Here is a 23698-nt window from a genome sequence, read left to right as displayed (position 1 = left end):
CCAGTCCACTCTTTTGGAGAAAAAATGTATAAAGATGTTTTGGTACATGTTGATATCGGTCTGAGGTTGTGTTCATGTCTTTTTTTAGTGGTACAGACAAATGGAGCTTGGGGACCCCCAGTTCTGAGCTCTCCTATTATGATGGAATGATTCAGTTGAACTATCAAAATGGCACACCCTATAACAATGCAAACCACACACAGCGGTCCACTCATATAACCTTCCTGTGTGATCGTGAGGCAGGGCCAGGAGTACCTGAATATCAGGTAAGAAATGAATATATATTCCTTCTTCATATTTTCCTCCTTTCCATTAAATTTCCAAGCCATCATGCAATTCTAGAAGTTTTAATTTAAAGTAGAAACATTCTTAAGATCAGAGTTGAGTTCATGATGGTGCAACTCCACATATATTACTGGAGAGGGAAAGGAGGCAGTTCAGAAGTACACAGTGCCACTTCATTTAAGGTTTTCTATGGCAGAGTCTCAGTGCTGCCAAGGATTGGCCTTTGATACCAGTGTCTAGTTTTATTATGATGTATGGATATCTCTTTATCATGAAGTGATTTACATTAAAATACTTGTTTAAAGTATATTTGCAGTAGACCAGTATTACATAAGGGTGGAAGGATCACAATACCTGGATGGACAGATGAAAGTCATTTGTTCAGAGAATTAACTTACATTGTGTACTTATAATTCTGAATATGAGTACAGATTCCAGTGGGCTTTTTGTATTTGTGCTTTTATGTGACAGAAAATGTGTCACATAAAAGCTCAGCTTCTCCCCCCCCCCTCTTTTTTTTTGGATAATTGTAGTCAGAAAAACCAACACAAAACTACAGACAGACATTAAAAGCAAGAATACAAAACGTATAAGCCATAATACATCAACAAAAAGTAGAAATCAAATTTTCCTAATATAAAAACACGCTACACTACAGCCACTAAACATTGACTATGTACAGATCTAAAACACTTAACCTAAGGGATTTACATTCTCTGCCTAGTGGTTTTATTTCCCCAATTCCCTCCATTTTCCACACCCATTAAAATAAAATAAAAAGTATTTACCTATATATAAAGCTCAGCTTCTTATTTTTAAAAACTTTAAGGTTCTGCATCTTTAATTTGGTTTTGTCTTTATGTGTAACTTAGGCAGAAGACAATTTCACCTACAACTTCAAGTGGTACACTCAGTATGCTTGTCCAGAGATACCCATAGAGTGTGTTGTAACTGATCCTCATACCATGGAGCAATATGATCTTTCAAGGTAAGCAAAATAGACAGTGTCTTTAAGTACAAAATGACAGAGGAAATGGTCAGTTAATAAGTACGTTCTGTCCAGAGTATGTGCTTACATGTTGAATTAGATGCTGTTTAGCACAAAACAAAATTCTTTTATAGATATTTTTCATTTTTTCATCTTTCAAGAAAAGAACAAATTATTCCTGTTTAATATGAATGTAACAATCCTATGTTTTATTGACATTTGTATTTGTATGTATACATTGAGTTCATTTAGATACATTTGCATTACTGCAATTAGTGGATTTTGGTCTCTTCAGGAAAACAGTACTATCAGAATAATCCTAATTGGTTGTGCTTCCGATTGGAAGGAGGTTTTGATTTGTCCTAAGATCATTACTCATTTTTATCAGTAAGTTAGATGATGGGATGGAGAAAATCCAAATCAAATTGGCAGATAATACAAAGCTTGCAGGGGTAGCTAACACACTGGAATAAAATTCAAAAGAACCATGATAAACTTAAAAAAAAACTGGGCTGCAATTAATAAAATGAAATTTAACAGACAAGTTAATTTTTTTATTCAGGCCACAAATAGGCCCTTGGTGCTTATTCTTAAGTTATAAATAAACAAGAAGTATGATGCTGCAACAAAAAAGGCAGATTCCATTTTAACCTGCATTAATACAAGAATTGTTTTAAATTCAGGCTAATTGGGGGAAGTTATAGTCCACTTATATCCAGAGCTGGAGAAGTGATAGTCCACATAGGGCGTAATAATAATAGTTCACCTGTAGCTTTGGACAGGACTCATCAAATCTGAACACTCCATTTATAGAAAGATCGTGACATATTAGAGCAGGTTCCGAAAATGGGAAGGAAGAAGATAAGAAGTAAAGAGAACAAAGCATATGAGGAAAAGTCGAAGGGACTTGGCCATGTTCAGTTTGGTGAAGAGAGAGCTGAAGGGTAACACGATTGCACTCTTGAGGTACCACAAGGGCTGCTATAGAGAGGGACAGGCCTGCTCTCTGCTTCTCTGGAGGCTAGGACCAGGTCTAATGGTTTGAATGTATAGTAGAGAAGATTTCGATTAGACATTTAGAAGGAACTTCTTGACAATAGGAGAAGTCAGTGGTGAAATCAATTGCCTTGAGGTTATAATAAGCTTCAGAAAGAGACTGGACATCTATCTGCTGGAGATGCTGTGGGTGGAGAGCCTGTATTGAGCTAGGAGTTGGACCTGATAGCCCATTGCCCTCCTTCCAATTTTGATATTTCGTCTCTTTCTAAATCTGTGCTTTATGAGGTTTTGAATGCGTACTATGCTTGCGGTAATATGAGATAAACAGAGTGAAAGGTTGCAATGCATTCTGAATAATTTATCCTGCTAATTTTAACATTATTAAATATCAGGAAATATGTGTAACATGAGTTTTGTTCTTTTTTAAAAATATTTTCAGTTTGTCATTATTTGGAGACAGAAGTGAAAATTGGTTTGCAATGGACAATTCTGAGCACAAAAAATACTACATAAATGTCTGTCGGCCCTTGAACCCTATTCCAGGATGTCATAGATGGGCATCGGTCTGTGAAGTGACATATCAAGGCGGGGGAAGTGTGAGTATATCCAGCTCATGAAAAAAAAAAAAACCCTGTAAACTGAATCTCATATTCAGAACATTTTAATCTGAAGTTCTTTTTCTTAACCCTTTTCCTCCTCTTTATCTGTAATCCTATAGACAATCTTATTTCCTAAAATAAGATTGAGTTTCATCTATTATTTTCATCTCAAAACGTGATTCTGCCTATTTTGAAGCAATAATTCAGCATGAAACCTTACTTCGTTTAATTGAACAATTTTTGCTTCAGGAATGACTTTTGTTTTTTCATTTCAGTCAGGTTCTTCAGTTTCAAATAGTAACTTGGGGATTGCCAGACAGCGTCCCATTATTGAAGGACATGGTAGAATCCTTTTGAACTATACTGGTGGCTCTTTGTGCACTGGGTCAGATGATAAGAGTGAGCATTTCTCAAGCCTCGTCCATCTCTCCTGCTCCAAAGGAACTCTTGTAAGTAACTAGAGTATCACCTTCTCATCCTCCTGTGACATCACAGTTTTATTTCACTGAACTGCCCTCTGTGGCTTAATAAGAGTGATCACAGGATCACTTCCACAGACCAGCTGTTTAAGGAGAGTTTCCGTACTGTGTAATGTCATACGTATGAGCTGTTTTACAAGACAGATATAGATCACCAATTTTGTTTGAAATGATGTCAACAATTACCTGATGCAGAGTGGGAAAGTACAGTCATTGGGCTGGATGCAGTTTTAGGGCCCACCTTTGTGGCTCATGAGATCCCTGACCACAATTATTACACAGTCCAACAATAACATCATTTTGGGGCCTTGGTTGTTAGACCTGTTCCTGGGGTTATTTGGGGTGCTAGTTCAGAAAATTGCATTGGATAGACCACATCTCTAATTTTTTAGACATGATTATCATAATTTCTTATAGGTGAGGAGATGGCGACTGGTAGATGGCATATGTTCTGTATCTTAATAACTAGAGTGGATAGAGGTAACATTTGAGCACCAAAATATGTTGGCCAGTGTTGTTTTTAAAACTAGCATAAGTTTGGGCTAACTGTAAGGCCCTGGCCAAATCTACCTTTGTTGGTTGTACTGCATAACTTTCTTAAATCAGCAATGTAAGTGGTTATAGAAAGCATGTACACAACATCCTGGTGACGACCTGAAATTTCAACACAATTATAGCTAATGCTGTGTGGCTCCTCAGCATCCCACACTATCAGCCATGCTGGTTAAGGCTGTTGGGAGTTGCAGTACTACAATATTTGGGGGACACTACATTGCCCATTACTGCCCCCAGTTTGAATTTGACAATTTTAGAATGTTTTCCTATGCAAAATCTGGTAATATTGTTTGGAAAGTACTATATCTTGGGAGCTAGTTTAGGGAACCTATGTAGTGAAATAGTGTCCCACCATGTTTGAGTGCATATTTTTCTTTTTACTATTTAAAATGACACATTATTTTATAAAGAGATGCAATTGGCAATAAACCATTGTGAATATGTTGCTTTTCTTGAATACCTGTTCACCAGCACAACAAATCTTGCCATCCCAAATTATTGTGTCCAAAAGACAGCAGACTCTTAATACACTTCCGTAGTGCCTTGTGAAAGCCGATCTATTTCTGCATTCTTTGCTGTAACTTCCTCATCCCCTGTGTTTCCAGAATAGCAGCCCGAGATTCATAGAGATTAAAGATTGTGTTGCTACATTTTTATGGGAGACTGAAGCTGCTTGTCCAGTGACGACAACAGAAGGCAACGCACAGGTGAGGTGTTAGGGAATATGCCTGTGCTCATCAAGTTCCTATTTATGCCTCACACATCCTCCCTTGCCCCTGAACTTTTCAGCAATTCCAGATCCATGGCTGAAGGACCATTCCCAGCCAGAATCCCAGTTCCTATAAGGAAGTATGTCATCCTGCATGTAAAGCTGCACATATGTATGCGGCAGAAGTGGAACTAAGTGTTTTTACATCTCCTCCCTTCTGAATAATTTTAAATTGATGGTAACACCTGGAATGTTTTAAAGACTATGTCATTGGAAACTTTGTTTTACTTCATGATTGTAGAGGAATAGATAAGACATAGTATGGTGTAGTTTATATGGTGTCAGATGTAGGAGGAGCTGGATATAATTCAAGAGGGCTTATCCAACCATTAGCACTGTGAGGACACCAGCAGTCCTGTTTTTAATCAAATGCTGTTGCTCTCCTGTCCGTCCCCCACTTGCCGGCTCCCTGCTCGCCCCTGCCCCCCTGGGAACAAAACTTGTGTTTCATATATTGTTCTCAGAATGCATTTCTTGTCTTAATGTATTACTTTTTGATGAAATTGTTTCCTTCTGTTTGTTTTGCTGCAGAGCTGCTCTGTGAAGGATCCCAACACTGGATTTGTATATAATCTGGAGCCATTAGCTATAGATGACGTATACGTAACCGTGGGAATTGGAAAGACCTATATGGTATTTTTTTTCTTTGCCAAGCATAGGTCATTGTATTCTGAAGAATGCAAAATTAGTAATTCTAGTTGAATATTTGTAAACAAAGCGAGTCACATCTGAATATACAAAGAAGGCCTTTGGCTTAGCAGTAGGGCGTACAATATATATGCATACAAAAGCTCATAAATTCAGTCTCTAGATGTTCCAAGTCAGGGCTGTAGCAAGTTTAGGTCAGTGTTCACAAGTGAACAAAAGAACATGGGTCTGTGATGGAAAAATTAGGACCTGAGTGATGGAAAAGGCAGGACCTGAGATTGTGCTGTTTTGCTAGTGAACTGATTTTCCATAGGCAAACAAATGTAATACTGGTTGTGTTACTTGTTTTAGATGAATATCTGTGGACCGGCAAAAGGATGCACAGCTAAAACTACACCTGCGAATGATTCTATTGGTGGATGTGAAGCAGAGAATCTGGAACACATTCGCTTGGTGAAGCTAAATAAAACTCTTCAACTTTCTACAGAAGGATTCCTGTCTCTTACATACAGAGGTAGCTTTTTTGTTCCCTAAGGGGTTTCCTTATACTGTGAGCCCTTGGTATCAACTGAAGTTTGGTTCCAGGATGCCCTTTAGATACTAGACAAATGGATATTCAAGTCCCATTTTATACAATACTGCAGTAAAATAATAACAATAACAACAACAATAATAACAACACTTTATTTATATTCTGCTCTATCTCCCCGAGGAGTCTCGGGGCAGATTACAAGATACACAGATGGGCAAACATCGAGTGTCATTAATACAGTGAAATAACAATGACACACAAATACACAGAACAAAGGCAAAAGCTTCCCCTTTCATCTCCAGCTTCTGGAGGTGGTACTCAACTCTGGCCATGGGGAGCCATCCTTCATTAGAGATCCTTTATTGTAACTCTGAGAAACCAAACAATGTATTTGTTGATACAAGTACAACAGGAATAAGGACATAGCCGAGACATGTAGAAATACAATGAAATGTAAAGACCTTCTTGAATATCTTGACTTCATGCTTTATTTTCATTCTTCAGGACCCAATGATACCTTCACTATTACCTTCATCTGCAATGAGTCCTATCCTGGAGAACTCACATTTGTGCATGAAGAGATGAATTCAGCTCTAAGGATTCATGATACATTCTTTGAATTTCACACAGCCTTAGCCTGCCCACCTGCACCAGTTGACTGCCATGTTACTGGTAAGTAAGTGGAAGTGAGATGATGACTTCTGTAGAAAGATCATTGGTGTGTGTTTGAAGAACAGAATGTTCTGAGAAATAACACGAAACAGCAGTGGCAAAAGTAGTAATCAAGCATTGTATCATTTCTCATTGTGTTTTAAGATTCTGCTGGCAATGAATATGATCTGAGTGACTTGAGCAGAGATAACAAGCCATGGGTTGCCTTAGATACATCTAAAGAGGCCAAAACAAGAACTTTCTATCTGAATGTTTGTAAACCCCTTCCATACATTCCAGGGTGCCCAGGTAAGTGTAATAAATTTATCCAGATTTGTTCATCTTTTCTGGAGGCATATTTGTACAATAGGTTAAAATACCCAGTAATGTGCAGTAGGCCTAGGTAGCGAGAGTATTTGGAATTCACACAATCCATGCAGGAGCAACTTCTCATAAGATAGTTTTTCATAATTTATTTGCTAATTAGAGGCCTTCCAATTATTAGCGAATTTAATAAAACAGTTCCTGAACCTTTTGATTAGACATAAAAGTGGTGATAGCAGCATATAAAATACAGTAATTTTGAAACAACCAATTTTCTCATGGAAATAACGATGTGCCATAGGTTTTCATGCAACGTAACTATTCATTTTATCATACATCTGGAATAGAACTTTAAAATTAGATTTTATACTTTACTAGAGAAGGATGAGAATTTATTTGGTAGCTGATAGTGGATGGTTTATAGTGAACTACTGAACTATTAGTTATTTATTTACTTACTTTATTTATACCCCCCTTTCTCCCTGTGGGGACTCAAGGTGGCTAGCAACCAAATAGTTTGGTCACAGTTTAAAGCAAAGTGAATACAAAAACTGAAAAAATATTTTACATACTACTGTGTGGAGGTCAAAATACAGTGAAAATATAATAAATACAGTTAAAAATACTTTTAAATATCTCATCATCCCCCAAATGCCTGCTTGCAAAGAAAGGTTGTTACCTGCCTGCAGAAGGCAAGCAGGGATGGGGCCATCCTGGTCTCTCTTGGAAGTGAGTTCCTCAGTCTAGTAGTAGCCACTGAAAAGGCCCTCTCCCTTGTTCCTAACAAACACACTTGTGTGGGTGGTGTGACGGAGAGAAGGCCCTCCTCAGTTGATCATAGATGCCTGACAAGTTTGGAGAAAGAGATACAGTCATTCAGATAACCTGGACTGAAGCCATATAGGGCTTTATAGGTCAGAACCAGCACTTTGAATTGTGCCCAAAAACATGTTAGCCAGTGGAGCTCTTGCAACAGAAGTGTTGTATTCTCCCTCTAGCCAGCCCCAGTTAGCAATCTGGCTGCTGCTCTTTGGACCAACTGAAGTTACTGAGCACTTTTCAAAGGCAGCCCCACATTGAGTGCCTTGTAGTAGTTCAACCAGGATGTAACCAAGGCATGTACTACTGTGGCCAGATCCAACTTCTCCAGGAGTGGTGCACTTGGTGCACTAACTTCAACTGTGCACTTGGTGCACTAACTTCACTGCTACTAACTACTCCTAACTAATTAGTGAATGCTATGGCTAAATCAGGGCTGCAGAAGTAAAAACAAAGGTGGAAACATTGTTTTAGTAATTTTCTCTAAAAGAACTTGCATACAAGTGAAAATATGTAGGTATAAAAACATTCCCCTTTAATATGCTGAATTTCACTGCATAATAGTCACACACCCCCTTTGGAAAAAAATGGGGCATTCGACTATTATACAGTGGAAAATTGTTCGAGCTATGGGACTACACTTGGCTACCAGCTGAGTGAAGGCCCGTAGCTGGAAAAGGGGCAGGCTCAGGACGGGTGAGGCTTCACCAGCTGATGTACCCACCCCCTTCTCATAATTGTTGCACTTGAGTGAGCTAAGTGTTATGCAAGGAATACTAAGAGTGCCAATTTTATCATGCCAAAAACGGGGGTGCAAATATTATGCCCTGACTACTATTATGCAAGGAGATACAGTATTGACGAATCTTTGTTCATGCATGCAAAATTGATGAATTGCTCTGGTGGCGATATTCAATTCATTCTTTTCCGTTTTTCTATTGCTTGCAGGAGGTGTAATAGGGTCTTGTATGAAATCGGGTGGTAAAGGTCAGAATCTTGGTATGATTCAGATAAGTCCTCAGGCTGCCACGGATGGCTCCCTTAGTATTGTGTACTTGAGTGGGGACAAATGCAGAGGTACCCAGCAGTACTCAACCCGGATCATCTTCCAGTGTGATCAATCTAACGTAAGTTGTGTGTTGTGTTCTAAATACTGATGTCTTTCCATCTAATAATTTGACTGCTTTGAGCAGCCTTGCAAGCTAGTATAAAGTTCGTCATCCATCGCCTTGAGTCGCCTTCGGGCTGAGAAAGGTGGTATATAAATACAGCAAATAAATAAATAAATAAATAAATAAATAAATAAATTGTTTTCATAGTCCTGCATAACTGTAGCTCCCCTTACCTGTTATGTATGTGAACTTCAGGTTTTCTGCACCTTCAAACTGCCACTTTATGAAGAGAGAGATGAGCTGTGCTTGTGCATAGTACTCTTCCTGATTAGTTGTCTTCTGTAGTTAGAAGGTAATAATTGCATTTGTGCACAGAGTTAGGATATTGCTGCATCTTTCCTTGCTCACTCAATTGCTTGGAAGTTTTCTATTTATTAGGACAGAGAAGACCATTGCAAATTAGAAGGTAGATTTAGATACAGTATTTTAACCCCGTCTCTCATCTGGCAAGAACTAGAGATTTTAGAGCTCACAGCAGTTTTTATCATTCGTACTGTGGTATATTGACAAAATTACATTTTTTGAGCTATAGTTCTAAGAATTCTTTGTCTACTGTGGCACTGATCCAGTTGTAACTACAAAAAGATTGGGCAGCATCACAAATTTCACTTTACTCAGCTTACTTAAAAACAGATTCATAGCAGTAATACTGATTTTTTTGTATTTTTTGTGCAAGGATAAGAAATTGTTACTATGAATAACAGCACTAGCTGTCTCTGCTTGTTTAAGAATCCAGTTGTCTTTATATGTGTATTTAGCTCTTTCCGGGTTGTATGACCTTGTTCCAGAAGCCATTAAATGCTAATCAAAGTGGCCAATTGCAACATTCACACTTGCCTAAAACAGACAAGAGTTCTTTCTCCCACCCTGGACATTCCACAGATATATAAACCCCACTTGCCTAGTTTCCAACAGACCTCACAACCTCTGAGGATGTCTGCCATAGATGCAGGTGAAACATCAGGAAAGAATGCTTCAGGAACATGGTCTTACAGCCCGGAAAACTCACAACAATGCTGTCTTACTTTTTCCAGTCAGTATCATGAAACATGCCATAGGCTCGTGGGAAATATGGCAGTAAATATTCAGGACTGGTTCCATAGCTGACAATTGTGACATGAAAACCTGTCAGTGTTGACCAAGAGTTTGGGCAACTGCATCCCACTCCAAACTCAGTGGTCAATGTCTACCCATTTTCAAAATTAGGCTTGACTTCTCTCTTTTAAAAAAAAAAAGATATTGTTTTGAACTTAAACAGGTAGACAAAAAGGGTAAATCACCTTTATGTTGACTCTGACCTGACAAAGCTTCTGCAGTGGAGGTTGAAGGAACTCACAGTGAAGACCTTGCTGGGTGTTGTCATATCTGACATTTGATGCTAGTTGAGCAGTTATCATTCCCATTACCACCCTAAATCATTTAGACCAAACTCCATGGGGTGTCGTGGGCTCATAGGAAAAAACTGCTTATGTCTGAGGTGCAGACACCTCAGACATAAGCACATTTATTTCCCCCTTTGCATTTCCATAAAATAAAAAAGAATATCACCCTTCATTATATTAAGCATCTGATTCAGCCTGGGGATCTGTGAATGGCAAGTCCCTTTGTTTTTTAGATTTTCTCATAAATAGTAATGCACCTTAATGATGCCAGGGAATTCTAGATAGAGCTGTAATAAGAAGGACATCAATAGAATTTCTTGTAGATGCCAAACAGCCAGCATAAGTCATAGAATCATTTTTATCTTTATGTTTTTATCTTTATGTGTAGGGATCACCTGTGTTTCAACATGAAGAGGACTGTGAATTCGTGTTTCTCTGGAGAACAGTAGCAGCTTGTCCTTTGCATAGAGCAGAAGGCAAGTATGAATGCTTGAGAAATTATTTTCTGTAAAAAATTAAAAATTAAAAGTACACCACATTTGGGATACAAGAGGAAAAGTCCAATGCAGAGGGTTTCTGATTTGAGCAAAATTGCTCCCGTCAACTATAATTCTGGATTATAGTTTGATAAATTACTTTTGGGACTAAACTCTTAAGAATCTTGCAGCCATCATGACCACATGAAGTTGGACATGTGAAAACAGAGCTTATTAATTTGCAAGGGTATAACAGCTGTATGTAGTTCAACTTATGCAACAATTTCTGCAGGCACACGTTTTACAAAAGTGCATTCCAGATCAAAACATTCTAAACAGCTGATAAAAATCTGAGAGGATTTTTCAAAGCTTTATGAGTAGTAGTTGTATAAACCTAGAGTGAGCATAGTCCAGGCTCTATGATCCACGAACCCCAATGTTATTTGGCCTCATTGTCCCCAACCACTCAATTTTTCAGCTCAAAATGCCCCCAATGTATAGAAGAACTGGCATCAATCCCACTAATTGGGAGGCTTCAAAAAGAAAGATATATGCAAAATGACAGAACTTTACTGAATCTAAAAGGGCAGTAAAACCTATGAGCCAGATAAATAAAATTATCAGGTCAAAAATTAAGTTTTAAAATATGTGGCAATCTTGTAAAATCAGTACGTGGTGGTCTTGTCAAACAGCTAAAAATTATTGGAAAGAAATTGAAAAACAAAATTCAGAAGATGCTAGATAAAAAAATACAGTTAAAACTGGAATACTTCTTTCTGGGAATCTAGATATAGAAATGGGTGGCAAATAAAGACAGACTATTTATCAGCAATTATCCAAGATAATTGACATAATGAACATGGACAAACTAACCCAACTGCTGAATATAAATATAGAGGGATTAAAAATACCAACAGATTGTACTTCAATATGAGAATTTATGATACAAGAAAAAATAAAATTGAAAATTGAACTAAATTGATGATAATAAGAAAAAAATATTGCATATTGATAATAAGCAAAGAGGGGATAGTATAAAGAAACAAGACAAGAAAAGAAAATACAAACCACAGAGAAGATTGAAAGTTTCTCTTTTTTCTTTTTCTTTTCTTTCTCTTTTTTCCTTGCTACCTTCCCTATTCCCTATCCCAGATCCCTAATAACGTCTGGTTTAATTTCTATTTTTTCTTTTGTTTTGTGTGTATCACTTGCAGTAGAGTTCCCTCATTCTATTCCCACCCTCCCCAATGCCCCCTCCTTTCTTTTAAGACACTGCAAATACGTAATTAATAAAAAATTAAAAATTTAAAAATAGGAATAAATTTGGTAAGCATCAAGAGACCAACAGTAAAGGCACCAGCTGTATGTCTTTTAGGAAAGCGTTACAAAATCATGATGCCACCACTGAGATTGCCCTTGCCCTAGTGCTCAGTTGCCTCTTCTTAGACATCATACCTTTCCATAGTTTGTATGTATTATTTTTCTATTACCAAAATGTCTTTTGATGATTAGTAGAATTGCAGTGACATGCTAAAAAGAATAATAGAAATTGTTGTTTGACCATTTCAAGTCAGTATTCTGTTTAGGGAAATGTTTTTTTCATTATTTAGATAGATCTTGCTTTACAATTGAGCATAAAGTGTTGTATGTTTAGGTGTGTATCCTAAGATTTCTTTTTTCCTTCTGGCTTTCTGGTTCTTTAAGGTGATAACTGTCAAGTGAAAGACCCAAGATACGGTTATGTTTATGACCTGAAGTCACTTAGTGGGGCCGATAAAAAAGTGAGCACTGATGAATATGACTACGTCTTCAGAATCTGTGATGGATTACCAACAGGAATTTGCAAACTACCTAACCAAGCTACCGATATTGTGTCATCGTGTCAAATTAAGAAGCAAACTCCAACTTTTAAGAAAATAGCAGGTAAGGCTGTTCTGTCTACTAATGGCCATTATTTGTATTCTTTGGCTTTATAAGGATGGATGAATCAAGTTGTGTTATAGGAAAACATTGACTTTCTTTTTAATAACAATTTACCTGTTTAGCCCAGTGCTATAGAGGGGCTATTTTTGGGCATTATAGCATCGCTAGAATTTTTAGGTGCTATTTAAGTGTAAGAGCTTAGAAGAGGTATTACTTTGGACAATGTCTATGGGAATCCCTGACTCTGTATTGAATTGGCTGTGCTATTGGAGGATTTTGATCGTTGTAATCTTCCTCCCCCCAATTCCCTGAATCTATAGCAACAGGAGAACTCATTGTTTGTTTATAACCCCAAAACAGGTTGTTTGTATTGATTTTCTTCAGTGGGTTTGTTAGCAATGTATTTCAGTGAAGAAAACCGTACACTATAAGTTTTACTCATATTTTATCACACATTCACCAGTAGCTAGAGACATTTCCTTTTGACAGGAGCTGGTTAGTGGGTAGAAACTGTTATGAAGATTGGACTTTAGTGCATTTATCAGTAGAGAATGAGAATATGTGAATCACTACTCCCCTCGTGTTTCGTTGTGAGGGGAGTTCCAAATAGAATATGTGACTGTTGCAAAAATTAAGACCGTGTAATGAGATGGTTTAACTAAAATGATTTGTTAGCTTTCAGAATACAAAAAAGTAAAGTTCGATATATCTGTTATTGTTATACATGAATTATTATGCAAATACTGAAATATTTTTATTTATTGTGTCAGGAGCGAACCAAAACAGTTGTATTGCGTTAAAAAAACAAACAAACAAAACACAAAATTTGCAGACTTGGTATTCTATTAAATGTCCTTTGACCAGTAGCTGGCCACTTGGAGTGCCTCTGGTGTTGCCGCAAGAAGGTCCTCCGTTGTGCATGTGGCAGGGCTCAGGTTGCATTGCAGTAGGTGGTCTGTGATTTGCTCCTCTCCACACTCGCATGTCGTGGATTCCACTTTACAGCCCCATTTCTTAAGTTTGGCTCTGCATCTCGTGGTGCCAGAGCGCAGTCTGTTCAGCGCCTTCCAAGTCGCCCTGTTTTCTGTGTGCCCAGGAGGGAATCTCTCATTTGGTATCAGTCAATGATTGAGATTCTGAGTTTGAGCTTGCACTTTTGGATTGCTTGCTGAGGTGTTCCAGCGAGTGTCTCTGTGGATCTTAGAAAACTATGTCTGGATTTAAGTTGTTGATGTGCTGGCTGATATCCAAACAGGGGATGAGCTGGAGATGTCTCTGCCTTGGTCCTTTGACTATTGGCTGCCACTTCCCGGCGGATGTCAGGTGGTGCGATACCAGCTAGACAGTGTAATTTCTCCAGTGGTGTAGGGCACAGACACCCCGTGATAATGCGGCATGTCTCATTAAGAGCCACATCCACTGTTTTAGCGTGGTGAGATGTGTTCCACACTGGGCATGCATACTTAGCAGCAGAGTAGCATAGCGCAAGGGCAGATGTCTTCACTGTATCTGGTTGTGATCTCCAGGTTGTGCCAGTCAGCTTTCATATTTCTAACGCCCACTTTTTGCTTGCTATTCAGGCAGTGCTTCTTGTAGGTCAGAGCAGAGTTCAGCGTAACTCCTAGGTATTTGGGTGTGCTGCAATGCTCCAGTGGGATTCCTTCCCAGGTAATCATCCTCAGAGCTCGGGATGCTTTGTTCTTAAGATGAAAAGCACATGTCTGTGTTTTAGATGGGTTAGGAATCAGCTGGTTTTCCCTGTAATAGGTAGTAAGAGCACCTAGAGCAGTGGTTCGCAACCTGGGGTCCCCAGATGTTTTTGGCCTTCAACTCCCAGAAATCCTAACAGCTGGTAAATTGGCTGGGATTTCTGGGAGTTGTAGGCCCAAACACCTGAGGACCCACAGGTTGAGAACTACTGACCTAGAGCTTCGGAGAGCTTCTGTTCAACCATCTCAAAGCTCCCTGCTTGAGCAGTAATGGCATGATCATCAGCATAGATGAAGCTCTCCGTCCCTTCTGGCAGTGGCTGGTCATTTGTGTAAATGTTGAACATTGATGGAGCAAGCACGCTCCCCTGAGGCAGGCCGTTCTTCTGTTTCTGCCATCTGCATCTTTGGCCCTGGAACTCAACAAAAATGCTCCTGTTTTGTAGCAGATTTCCTATGAGGCTGGTGAGACGGTAGTCCTTTGTGATATTATACATTTTTCTCAGGAGGAGGTTGTGGTTTACAGTATCATAAGCTGCTGACAGGTCTATGAAGACAGGTCCTGTGATCTGCTGCCTTTCAAAGCCATCTTCTACGTGCTGAGTCATGTTCAGCAGTTGCGATGTGCAGCTTTTGCCCTTTCTGAAGCCAGCTTGCTGTGGAATCAGACATGGGTCTATTTTTTTCCATAATTCTATGCAAAATAAGTCTCCAGAACTTTGTAAAGGTGGCACAACTGGGAGATTGTTCTATAGCTTTTAGCAAACTGGAGATTCGCAGAGAAGTAAAGTTAGCCTGTTTCTTATGTGTGCCAGCTTAGATTTTTCAATGAATATTTTTAGTTCCAGACTGTATTCTTTTTATATGCGTGTGTGTGACTTAAGTTAATACATGGACATATTTTGCTGTTAGGTTTGCAGACAACAAAACTGACATTTGAAAATGGATTAATCAAAATCAATTACACCAATGGAGAGACCTGCCACAAAATATACCAGCGTTCAACAGCCATATTTTTCTATTGCGATACCCATACAAATTTGGAGGTGAGTGGAGTGTCAGGTGATTCCTTCTCAATTCATCAAATGTGATTAAATCTTCTATCTATACATATAATAAAAGTCAAAGTTTGTATGCGGCAGTGCGACCGGGTATGTGCCAGCTTTCTGATAGGCTGCCACTGTGGTGCTATTTACATATGGTCTCTGATTGGCCAGCTGCAACAGGAGCCCCTGGTGGAGAAAAGGGTTCATGACAGAAACGGGGACATGAGAGAAGGAAATTTGCATATGGTTTCTGATTGGCCAGCCACAATTCCAAGATTCCGAGATGACAAATAGAGGAAAGGAAAAGGCCAGGGGCTGGGTCAGAAAATAACCAATACAGACCAAACTTGGCACACAGAGCCCCCGTGACCCACTCTGCATCCTACTGCAGTTTGGACCATGGATGATGGGACTTGCAGTCCTATCACTCACTTTCTGAGACTGCTGTGAACCTCATCCAATGACTGATCAAGACCAAACTTGGCACACAGAGCCCCCATGACCCACTCTACATCCTGGTGCACTTTCGAGGAGGACAGACCATGGATGATGGGACTTCAAGTACCTCCACTTCCTTCCCAAGACTGCTGCAACCCTCATCTAATGACCCATCAAGACCAAACTTGGCACACAGAGCCCCCATGACCCAGCCTACATCCCGGTGCTATTTGAAGGAGGACGGACGATGGATGATGGGACTTGCAGTACCTTCACTCACTTCCTGAAACCACAGTGACACTCATCCAAATACTAATAAAGACCAAACTTGGCACAGAGAGCCCCCATGGCCAACTCAATATTCTGGTGAGGTTTGGGGGAGAACAATGGATGATGGGATTTCAAGTACCTCCACTCACTTCCCAAGACTTCTGTAACACTCATCTAATGACCAATCAAGACCAAACATGGTACACAGAGCCCCCATGACCCTGGAGCAGTTTGGAGGAGGATGGACCACAGATGATGGGACTCACAATACCTTCACTAACTTCCTGAGACCACTGCGAGCCATATACATAACTGATAAAGACCAACCTTGATACACAATTCCTTTCTCAAATAACCCTGGCAGCGCCGGGTCCCCAAGCTAGTAATAAATAAATAAGCAAGTAAGTAAGTTGTATGCCAGTATTGCTGCATTTGAGGAGATGGGATAATTGAACCTTTATGTTGTCACAGTTATATAAATAGACTCATAGTCTTCTCCATTCAGTTTACTGAGACCATACAGATATTAAACCTATGTCTATACATAGGACTTCCGGAATTTCAATACAAAGGAATAAGGGCTGCACTTTCCTCATACATACCTTGCCTTTTCTTCAAAGATGGAGAAGCTGTAGCAGTCCTATTATCACTGGTTACTTCCAAATGCCCATCATCTCCAGCCAACATAACTAAGGGCCAGGATTGATGGGAAATAAGCCAGAAATATCTGGGGGCACCAAAAACTCCACCCACATGTTCTTCTTGTCTTCACCTGTGGCAGTGGTAAATGGTTGGCTTGGAAGGAAAGAGCAAAGAAGAGGAGGTCTGCTTCTCTTATGAAAGGCATTTTGCTTTAGAGTCCTCAAATTCTAAATGTCTGATGTTGTTTCTGACCCACTAAAGGCAGTCTATAGGACTTTAAACAGCACTACACAGTGTTTCTCTCATGCACCATTAATAGGTGTATTTCTTGAGCACTTTCTGCTTCTAGTCTTGAAAGGGAAATGGTATTGAAACACCAACTTATTGATGAATTTTCTCCAGAAAGATAAATATATGTGTAAGTGGCTTATTAATAAGTACAGTATATTGCCTTTCTTTCAATGATCTCAAGACATGGCATGCCTTCTTGTCCTCCTTTAACCCTCCCAGTGATCCTGAGAGGTACGTGAAGTTAAGAGACAGTGACTGACCCAAAGTCACAGAGTAAATGTTGGTCTCACAGTTCACTTGAATGTAGATCTCCGAAGCCGAGTAAGCACTCCAGCACTTACATCACTCTGGCTCTTTTTTAAGGCTTCCTTAAACAATATCATCATAGTTGCAGACTCCATATGTTAAATAGGAAAGCCTTTTCAGTGGGAAATAAGCACAGCAAGGGCAGAAAAGCTTCTTTTTTTTGCCATTCAGGGAGAAATATCAAGATTTGTATGGTACAGCAGTAGTCCAAGATTGTTGCCAGTTGAGTGGAACAGTAGTTTTTTTTTAACCTGTATTGTGAATAACTACTGTTTTGTCTGTAGTATCACTTCTTTGGAATAATAGATAGGTTGAGTTGCATTTTTCTAGACCCGAGTATGTTATGTAGGAACGCATTTGTTAAAAGAGCTCTTTTGGGTCTTTTCCCCCCTTAGCCAGTGTTCCTGAAGGAAACAGAAGATTGCACCTATATGTTTGAATGGCACACTCCTTTGGCCTGCCCACCTTTCAGATCAGTTGACTGCTCCTATAAGTAAGTTGTGTTTTTCCAGATGTTGAAATAGTAAAAGTCTTACTTTGGGGATTTCCTATACTTTCCATCAAGTGATGATGCTCGTTCTGTTCTATGAATAATACGCCGGTATGGCATTTATAGGAGTACAGGAATTCCTCTCTGCATCCACATCAAGAATTCTGGTAACTGAGGATGCTGGAGAGCAGGGTGAATATGAAATATCTTACCACTGTATAATCCTGGATCCCCAGACACTTAAGTCGTGCAACTCTTAGAATAATAATTGGAAAACTTCTAGGGATATTCCTGCTCTACATTTAAAAGCAATTGAGGCATTGAAAATTTGGTTTGGATTCTTTTGTTAAGACTTATTGGTTCTCCTGTACTGTTTCTTATTACCTCATCACACTAGAGAATGAATCCACTTTAAATCCGGTTGCTGCATCCTGCAAAATTCCTGGGTTTGTAGTTTAGGGAGGAGCCTTTAACAGCATCACTAAACTACACACCCCAGAATTGTACTCTTCTGTGATGAAGTAGTTACTAGTTTTCAAATATATCTTCAGTTCAGTAAATTTATCATGTTTCCTTTGCTTTTCTCCAGAGACAGTGCTGGCAACTCTTATGATCTGTCTTCTCTGACACGACACAAGGAAAACTGGGAAGCAATTTCAAGAACAGATTCTGCAGTGAAATATTACATCAATGTCTGCAAATCTTTAGTGCCATATCAAGGAACAGGTAACTACAGTAGTGTCTGCGTATGCTTTTTACCCAAAATGTTGTGAGGAGGACTGTATAGATTTCTGGATGACTGTCCACCACATTCTGTATTAGAGAAACCCAGACACATGAGCAAATCAAACCTAAATGTAGCATTCATTTAGACATAAACATTGACCGCTCATAATTACTTAAAACAAAGATAGGCTTGTTTAAAACATTTTCATATAATCCTTCCATATAAAACATCCAGTAGTGGTTTCCATTGCTTATAAAATGCAATAAAACAGTTACACCAGAAATAAAAACAGATTGGTAAAAATCTGGGACATGTACAAGTCTTTTTCTGGTGGCTAAAATACACAGCCTTTATCTTTTCAGATAATTTGGTTACCATCTCTCAAAGTCCATGACTATTGACTCTGCTATCTCTAGGGCTTTGAGGAGTTGAAAGCCTGACCAGTTGGAGAACAAGCCTTTAAAAGCCTTAAATGCAGGTGGTGGGCTAGCATCTCTGGGGATAGAATTCCACAATGTGCATTTCTGAGAAGATACCATTTAAAACTTCATTTGGCAGAAGACACCCTCTTAAGATTTGTTTGTTTTGTAGGTAGCAAATAAGCATTTCAGCACACTGTTAGAGGAAAATAAACACAGTGAATTACTGTGTGGGGAGTGGTGGAATTGAAATAATACCAAATGCTTGTTTTTGTCCCACATTTGATGCCAAATTTAGGTTCCTGCCCACCAGATGCTGCAGCATGCCTTGTGGATGGCTCTAACCACGTAAGCATGGGTGAAGTAGGTGAGGGACTGCGACAGGAAAACAGCGTACTTGTACTTACCTATATCAACGGGGAGATGTGTCCAGATCAGATCCGGAAGAAATCTACAATAATACGCTTTAAGTGTGATGAAAGTAGAATTGTAAGTATACTTTAGTGGGTAAGATTGTATAATTTTGAAGTAAATATCTGCTACATAACTTCTTGGGAGAAAATAAATGCAATTTTTTTTGCCTTACATAAAATAAAATATTATTTGCCTCTCGGCAGAATCAGGTGGTGATTATTGGTATTCTAGGAGTAAGAGTAGATAAGAGGTTTAACAGTGAGACTCCTAGTTTGTGTAGCCCAATTTTACCAACACTGAGTAGCAGCACTCTTTGAAGCTGAATAGAATTCTTTCCTAGTTCTAACTGGAAAAGTGATAAGGTAGTGGTGTTAAATCAGCCAGACTTTTGAAACTGCAAGGTTATTCAATGCTAATCAAGCTGGCCAATGGCAACATTCACACTTCCCTCAGGCAGACAAAGAGTTCTTTCTACCACCCTGTAGATCCCACAGATATATAAACCCACTTGCCTAGTTTCCAACAGACCTCACAGCCTCTGAGGATGCCTGTCATAGATGTGGGCAAAACATCAGGAGAGAATGCTTCTGGAACAAGGGCATACAGCCCGAAAAACTCACAGCAACCCAATGGTGGTGATGGTTTGAAACTACAATTTTCAGCATAGAGCTCACATCATCTGTTTATTAAGCTGAAGATATATAGGGGATACCTAGATGAATGTTTTGTGTTTGAAACACAAGCAAAACTTTGTCCAGATTTGGTGCAATGAGATCTTCTTTGAAGTTTAACTGTTCCTCAGATGCCACTACAGGCAGTGCCCAAGTTATGAAGAAGATAGGTTCTGCAGATTTGTTCTTAAGTTGAATTTGTATGTAAGTTGGAACAGGTACATTTTTAAAGTGAAACTCCCACTAAAAAAAAGATGGTTTTGGTTGTAGTATAAGCGTAAGAAAGTGTCAACACCCCTGTAACATTTGTTTTGTTGACTGTACCCCTCTTCAGAAGAGTTCACCTTGTTTTCTGTTCCTATGATCATTGGATTTTGAAAGATTTGAGGTTGTGCTGGAAACAAGGATTAGTGATAAAGCCTCAGTGGAGCGATACCTCTTTCTGATGATAACTCTTCCAGGAGTGAATTTTCCTTCCTAGGAATAGATTTCACTCCCATTTGTAACACTGAGTTGTATGTAAGTTGTATGTTTGTAACTTGGGGACTGCCTGTATTGTCTCCTTTTCCTGCTTTTCCCATATGGCAAGATTGGGTTTTTCAGTATAGGAACATCAGCTCTTCAAGATGCTTTTTCTGTTTTTTTTATTCAGGACTCTAAGCCAGAACTTATAACAGCCCTTGAGGACTGTGAATATACTTTCCTCTGGTTCACAGCGGCAGCATGTCCTCTGAAGAGTAATGTGCACAATAATTGCACAGTATCCAACCCTCTTACAGGTAACTTTTGGATATATATTGTATATGTGTCTGATAGTTGGAGTAGGGAGAGAGCAATAATGAATCTTAAGTTCACCACTGAAAGGAAAATCCAGCCTGATCTGAATGTGGTTTCTTTATCTAATGTGCAGCACTCGCTCTTCTTTCAAAATGTGGGCAACAGAGAAAGGAATACAATTGGAATTATGTGATTCTTGAATGTATATTGTTTTTCCATCTAGAGTTATCTTAAGTAATATTTTTACTGGAAAGCTAATCTGTTTTCCTTCTCTTCTGTTTCATTACAGGGCATCTTTTTGACCTTAATCCTCTGAAGAGACAGGATGGCTACACTATCTCTGACATGCAGAGATCCAGGACACTCCACTTGAGTGTCTGTGATGAGGGTAGAAATCTGTGCGGTAGTGGAATTGGTAAGCTCAGTGTAACCAATGAGCAGCTTGCTCAATGTCTTTTTGGACTGTCAAGGAAAATACTTCTGTGGGGCAGGCAGAAATCCCTGATACTGTCAAACAAAGCTGATATTTCACTTTAGAAAGGGGGTGGAAACTATAGAAGAGTAAGGGGGCACATTAACCCCCAAGAGCTTGGAGGGTTACACCCACTATCACAAAAAGAAAATGTTCCTCTTTAGCCCTCAAATGCTATCTAAGGCAGGAGTTCTTAAACTTTTTCCACTCATGACCCTTTTCCACATAAGAAATTGTTTTGTGACCCATTTCCATCAGGATTTTTTTTACATGAACTCAGACATATAAAACCAAACATTTACTGATTATAAATCAGCGCTTACAAAGCTTGCTAAACAGGCTGATTTTTTAAATGAAGGAAATGCAGCTAATGTGTTTTTTATAGAGTCCACTGTGAATGCTGCATGCGGTTGCTAACATTCATGTAAATGTCTAGGTAGCATTCAAGAAATCCTTTACTAATGCTGAATTTTTTGTTACTCCAACATTGAGCAAAGGGGACCCCATTTGGATTTTCTTGGTCGATTTCATGCTCAGGAAAACCTTTTTAAACAAGAAGGAAGCAGAAGTCACTTTCTGTTCACTTTGTATTTTCAAAAAGATCTAAATTGGTTAGTGGTAGCCTCCAAACATGATAGAAAATTGCCTCCTTGTGCTTTAGATAACATTTTGGTGCAAACTTGCTCGAATCAAAGGGGATAGGGAGTCTGAAAAAATGATGGAAATGCCCTCTCCCACCCTTGCCTGTTGGGGGCTTTAGGGGGTATTTTGAAATAAACATTTTATGCAAAAATTAGGAATATTTTTTTTTTACTTACCTGGGCCTCAAAATTGCCCATGAACCACACTTTGCTGACTCTTGCTTTAGCAGGAGACGATAAAAGTGGTGGAACAAGATACCTTTCCAGAAGACCTGAAAAATCAAATGATCATTCAAACCCGGAATGGGGATGCTATGTAGCCACATAGGAGCATATCCTCTTATGAAGAAAAAAAAGAGAGTTGAACCAATACACTTAAGAACTATCTAGCAGAGATGAAAGGATGACACATTCAATAATTATGAACGCTGTGCTGACAAACACGTAGTTTTTAGAAAGGGAAATAGAAGGCATTCTCAGAGTACTTGGGAGAAATAAATCACCAGGAATAGATTAATAGAACTGTTTCAGGCTACAGATACAGAATGTATTCACATTCTAACTGCAGTATATTTCACAATGACATAATATTTTAATTACACAAAAAGTTACAAACAGTTTAATAGGTTATCAAGCTTTAGTAGCCATTTTGAACAGGAAATTAAAAAAATTACTCTGAAAATAGAGAATATTTTCTTTGGCTTTATGTTGAGGGCTTGCCATCTTGTGAATGACTAAGATCAGGGGCTGTTTGTGCAATGTGAGCAGCATTGGGTGGAAATTATTGGAAACTGCCCCGCCTTTCCTAGTGGTTAGAGTTTCATTCATGGGTGTGGTTCATGGTTGATGAGATATACTAATTTCAAATTGGGCCCATCTTTTTGAAACCCTGCACGTTTCTGATTCAAAGATAGGGGACAATGGGGATTGCAGAAGCTATCAGACCATTGCATTAAACTTCATACAAGCAAAATGATGCTGAAGATTTTATAGCATTTTTTGCCATTGATGGTTTACTGTAGAGGATGTCAAAACATTTGATTATCCTGATAAGTAAGCTCTGTACTCAGGACAAGAAGCTACTGCCAAGATAGATTATAGAGAAACAGAATAGTTTCCAGTTGGCAAAAGAGTCAAGACAGTTTATCACTCTCTCTATATAATTTAGATGGGGAAAAATAATTTAGTAGATACCAAGGAAGAAGGCATGAAACTTTTAGAAAGGAACATGAACAATTTGAGATACGCAAATGAGACAATACTACTAACAAAAATAGCAGAGATTTGAACTGTTTAGGAACATCAAGGAAGAAAGTTCAAACACAGAGTTATAGTTGAACATTAAGAAAGCAAACTGCCACATATGATTTATGTAACTTCAGAGAAGAAATAGTGGCTTTCTATACCCTCACTCTTGTCATTATTCAAAATGGGGACTGTAGTGAAGAAATCAAAAGATTGGAACCTGGAAGTTCAGATATAAAGGAGCTGGGTAAATTCCTCATAAATATACATTTTAATACCAAAGACAGAACTACTCATGCCATCATATTTCTTTGCTGTACAGTGAAGAAAAATGACAGGAAGAGTTCATTTGAAAGATGGTGCTGAAGGAGAGTTCTGCAGGTATCATAGATTACTGAAAAAACAAATAACTACATCCTAGAGCAATTGTTTTAGAAGCCAACATGATTAAGCTGAAACAATGAAGATCATGAGGCAATTTGACTTGTTAGAAAAAGTTTAAAGTGCTTGGTTCAGTAGGAAAAGGGGAAGCATCCAAG

The 23698-nt window shown here is 38.8% G+C and overlaps 1 protein-coding gene across 1 annotated transcript in view; it reads left to right on the top strand.

The window, feature by feature from the left end:
- The window catches only part of IGF2R (insulin like growth factor 2 receptor), a 79247-nt gene that overhangs the window by 32816 nt on the left and 22733 nt on the right, over nt 1–23698 (top strand). Inside the window, exons 16-33 of the mRNA XM_060753672.2 lie at nt 89–266; nt 1158–1273; nt 2712–2868; nt 3147–3320; nt 4511–4612; nt 5206–5307; nt 5674–5836; nt 6359–6526; nt 6671–6814; nt 8597–8775; nt 10591–10678; nt 12383–12601; nt 15223–15356; nt 17699–17796; nt 18383–18519; nt 19238–19428; nt 20677–20803; nt 21091–21216. Of these exons, the coding sequence (XP_060609655.2) occupies nt 89–266; nt 1158–1273; nt 2712–2868; nt 3147–3320; nt 4511–4612; nt 5206–5307; nt 5674–5836; nt 6359–6526; nt 6671–6814; nt 8597–8775; nt 10591–10678; nt 12383–12601; nt 15223–15356; nt 17699–17796; nt 18383–18519; nt 19238–19428; nt 20677–20803; nt 21091–21216 (2603 nt within the window). The remainder of the gene's footprint in view (nt 1–88; nt 267–1157; nt 1274–2711; nt 2869–3146; nt 3321–4510; nt 4613–5205; nt 5308–5673; nt 5837–6358; nt 6527–6670; nt 6815–8596; nt 8776–10590; nt 10679–12382; nt 12602–15222; nt 15357–17698; nt 17797–18382; nt 18520–19237; nt 19429–20676; nt 20804–21090; nt 21217–23698) is intronic.

This window comes from Anolis sagrei, chromosome 1, assembly GCF_037176765.1.
Source record: "Anolis sagrei isolate rAnoSag1 chromosome 1, rAnoSag1.mat, whole genome shotgun sequence".
In the NCBI taxonomy this organism is placed as follows: Eukaryota; Metazoa; Chordata; class Lepidosauria; order Squamata; family Dactyloidae; genus Anolis; species Anolis sagrei.
This window is presented reverse-complemented; position numbering and strand designations above follow the sequence as displayed.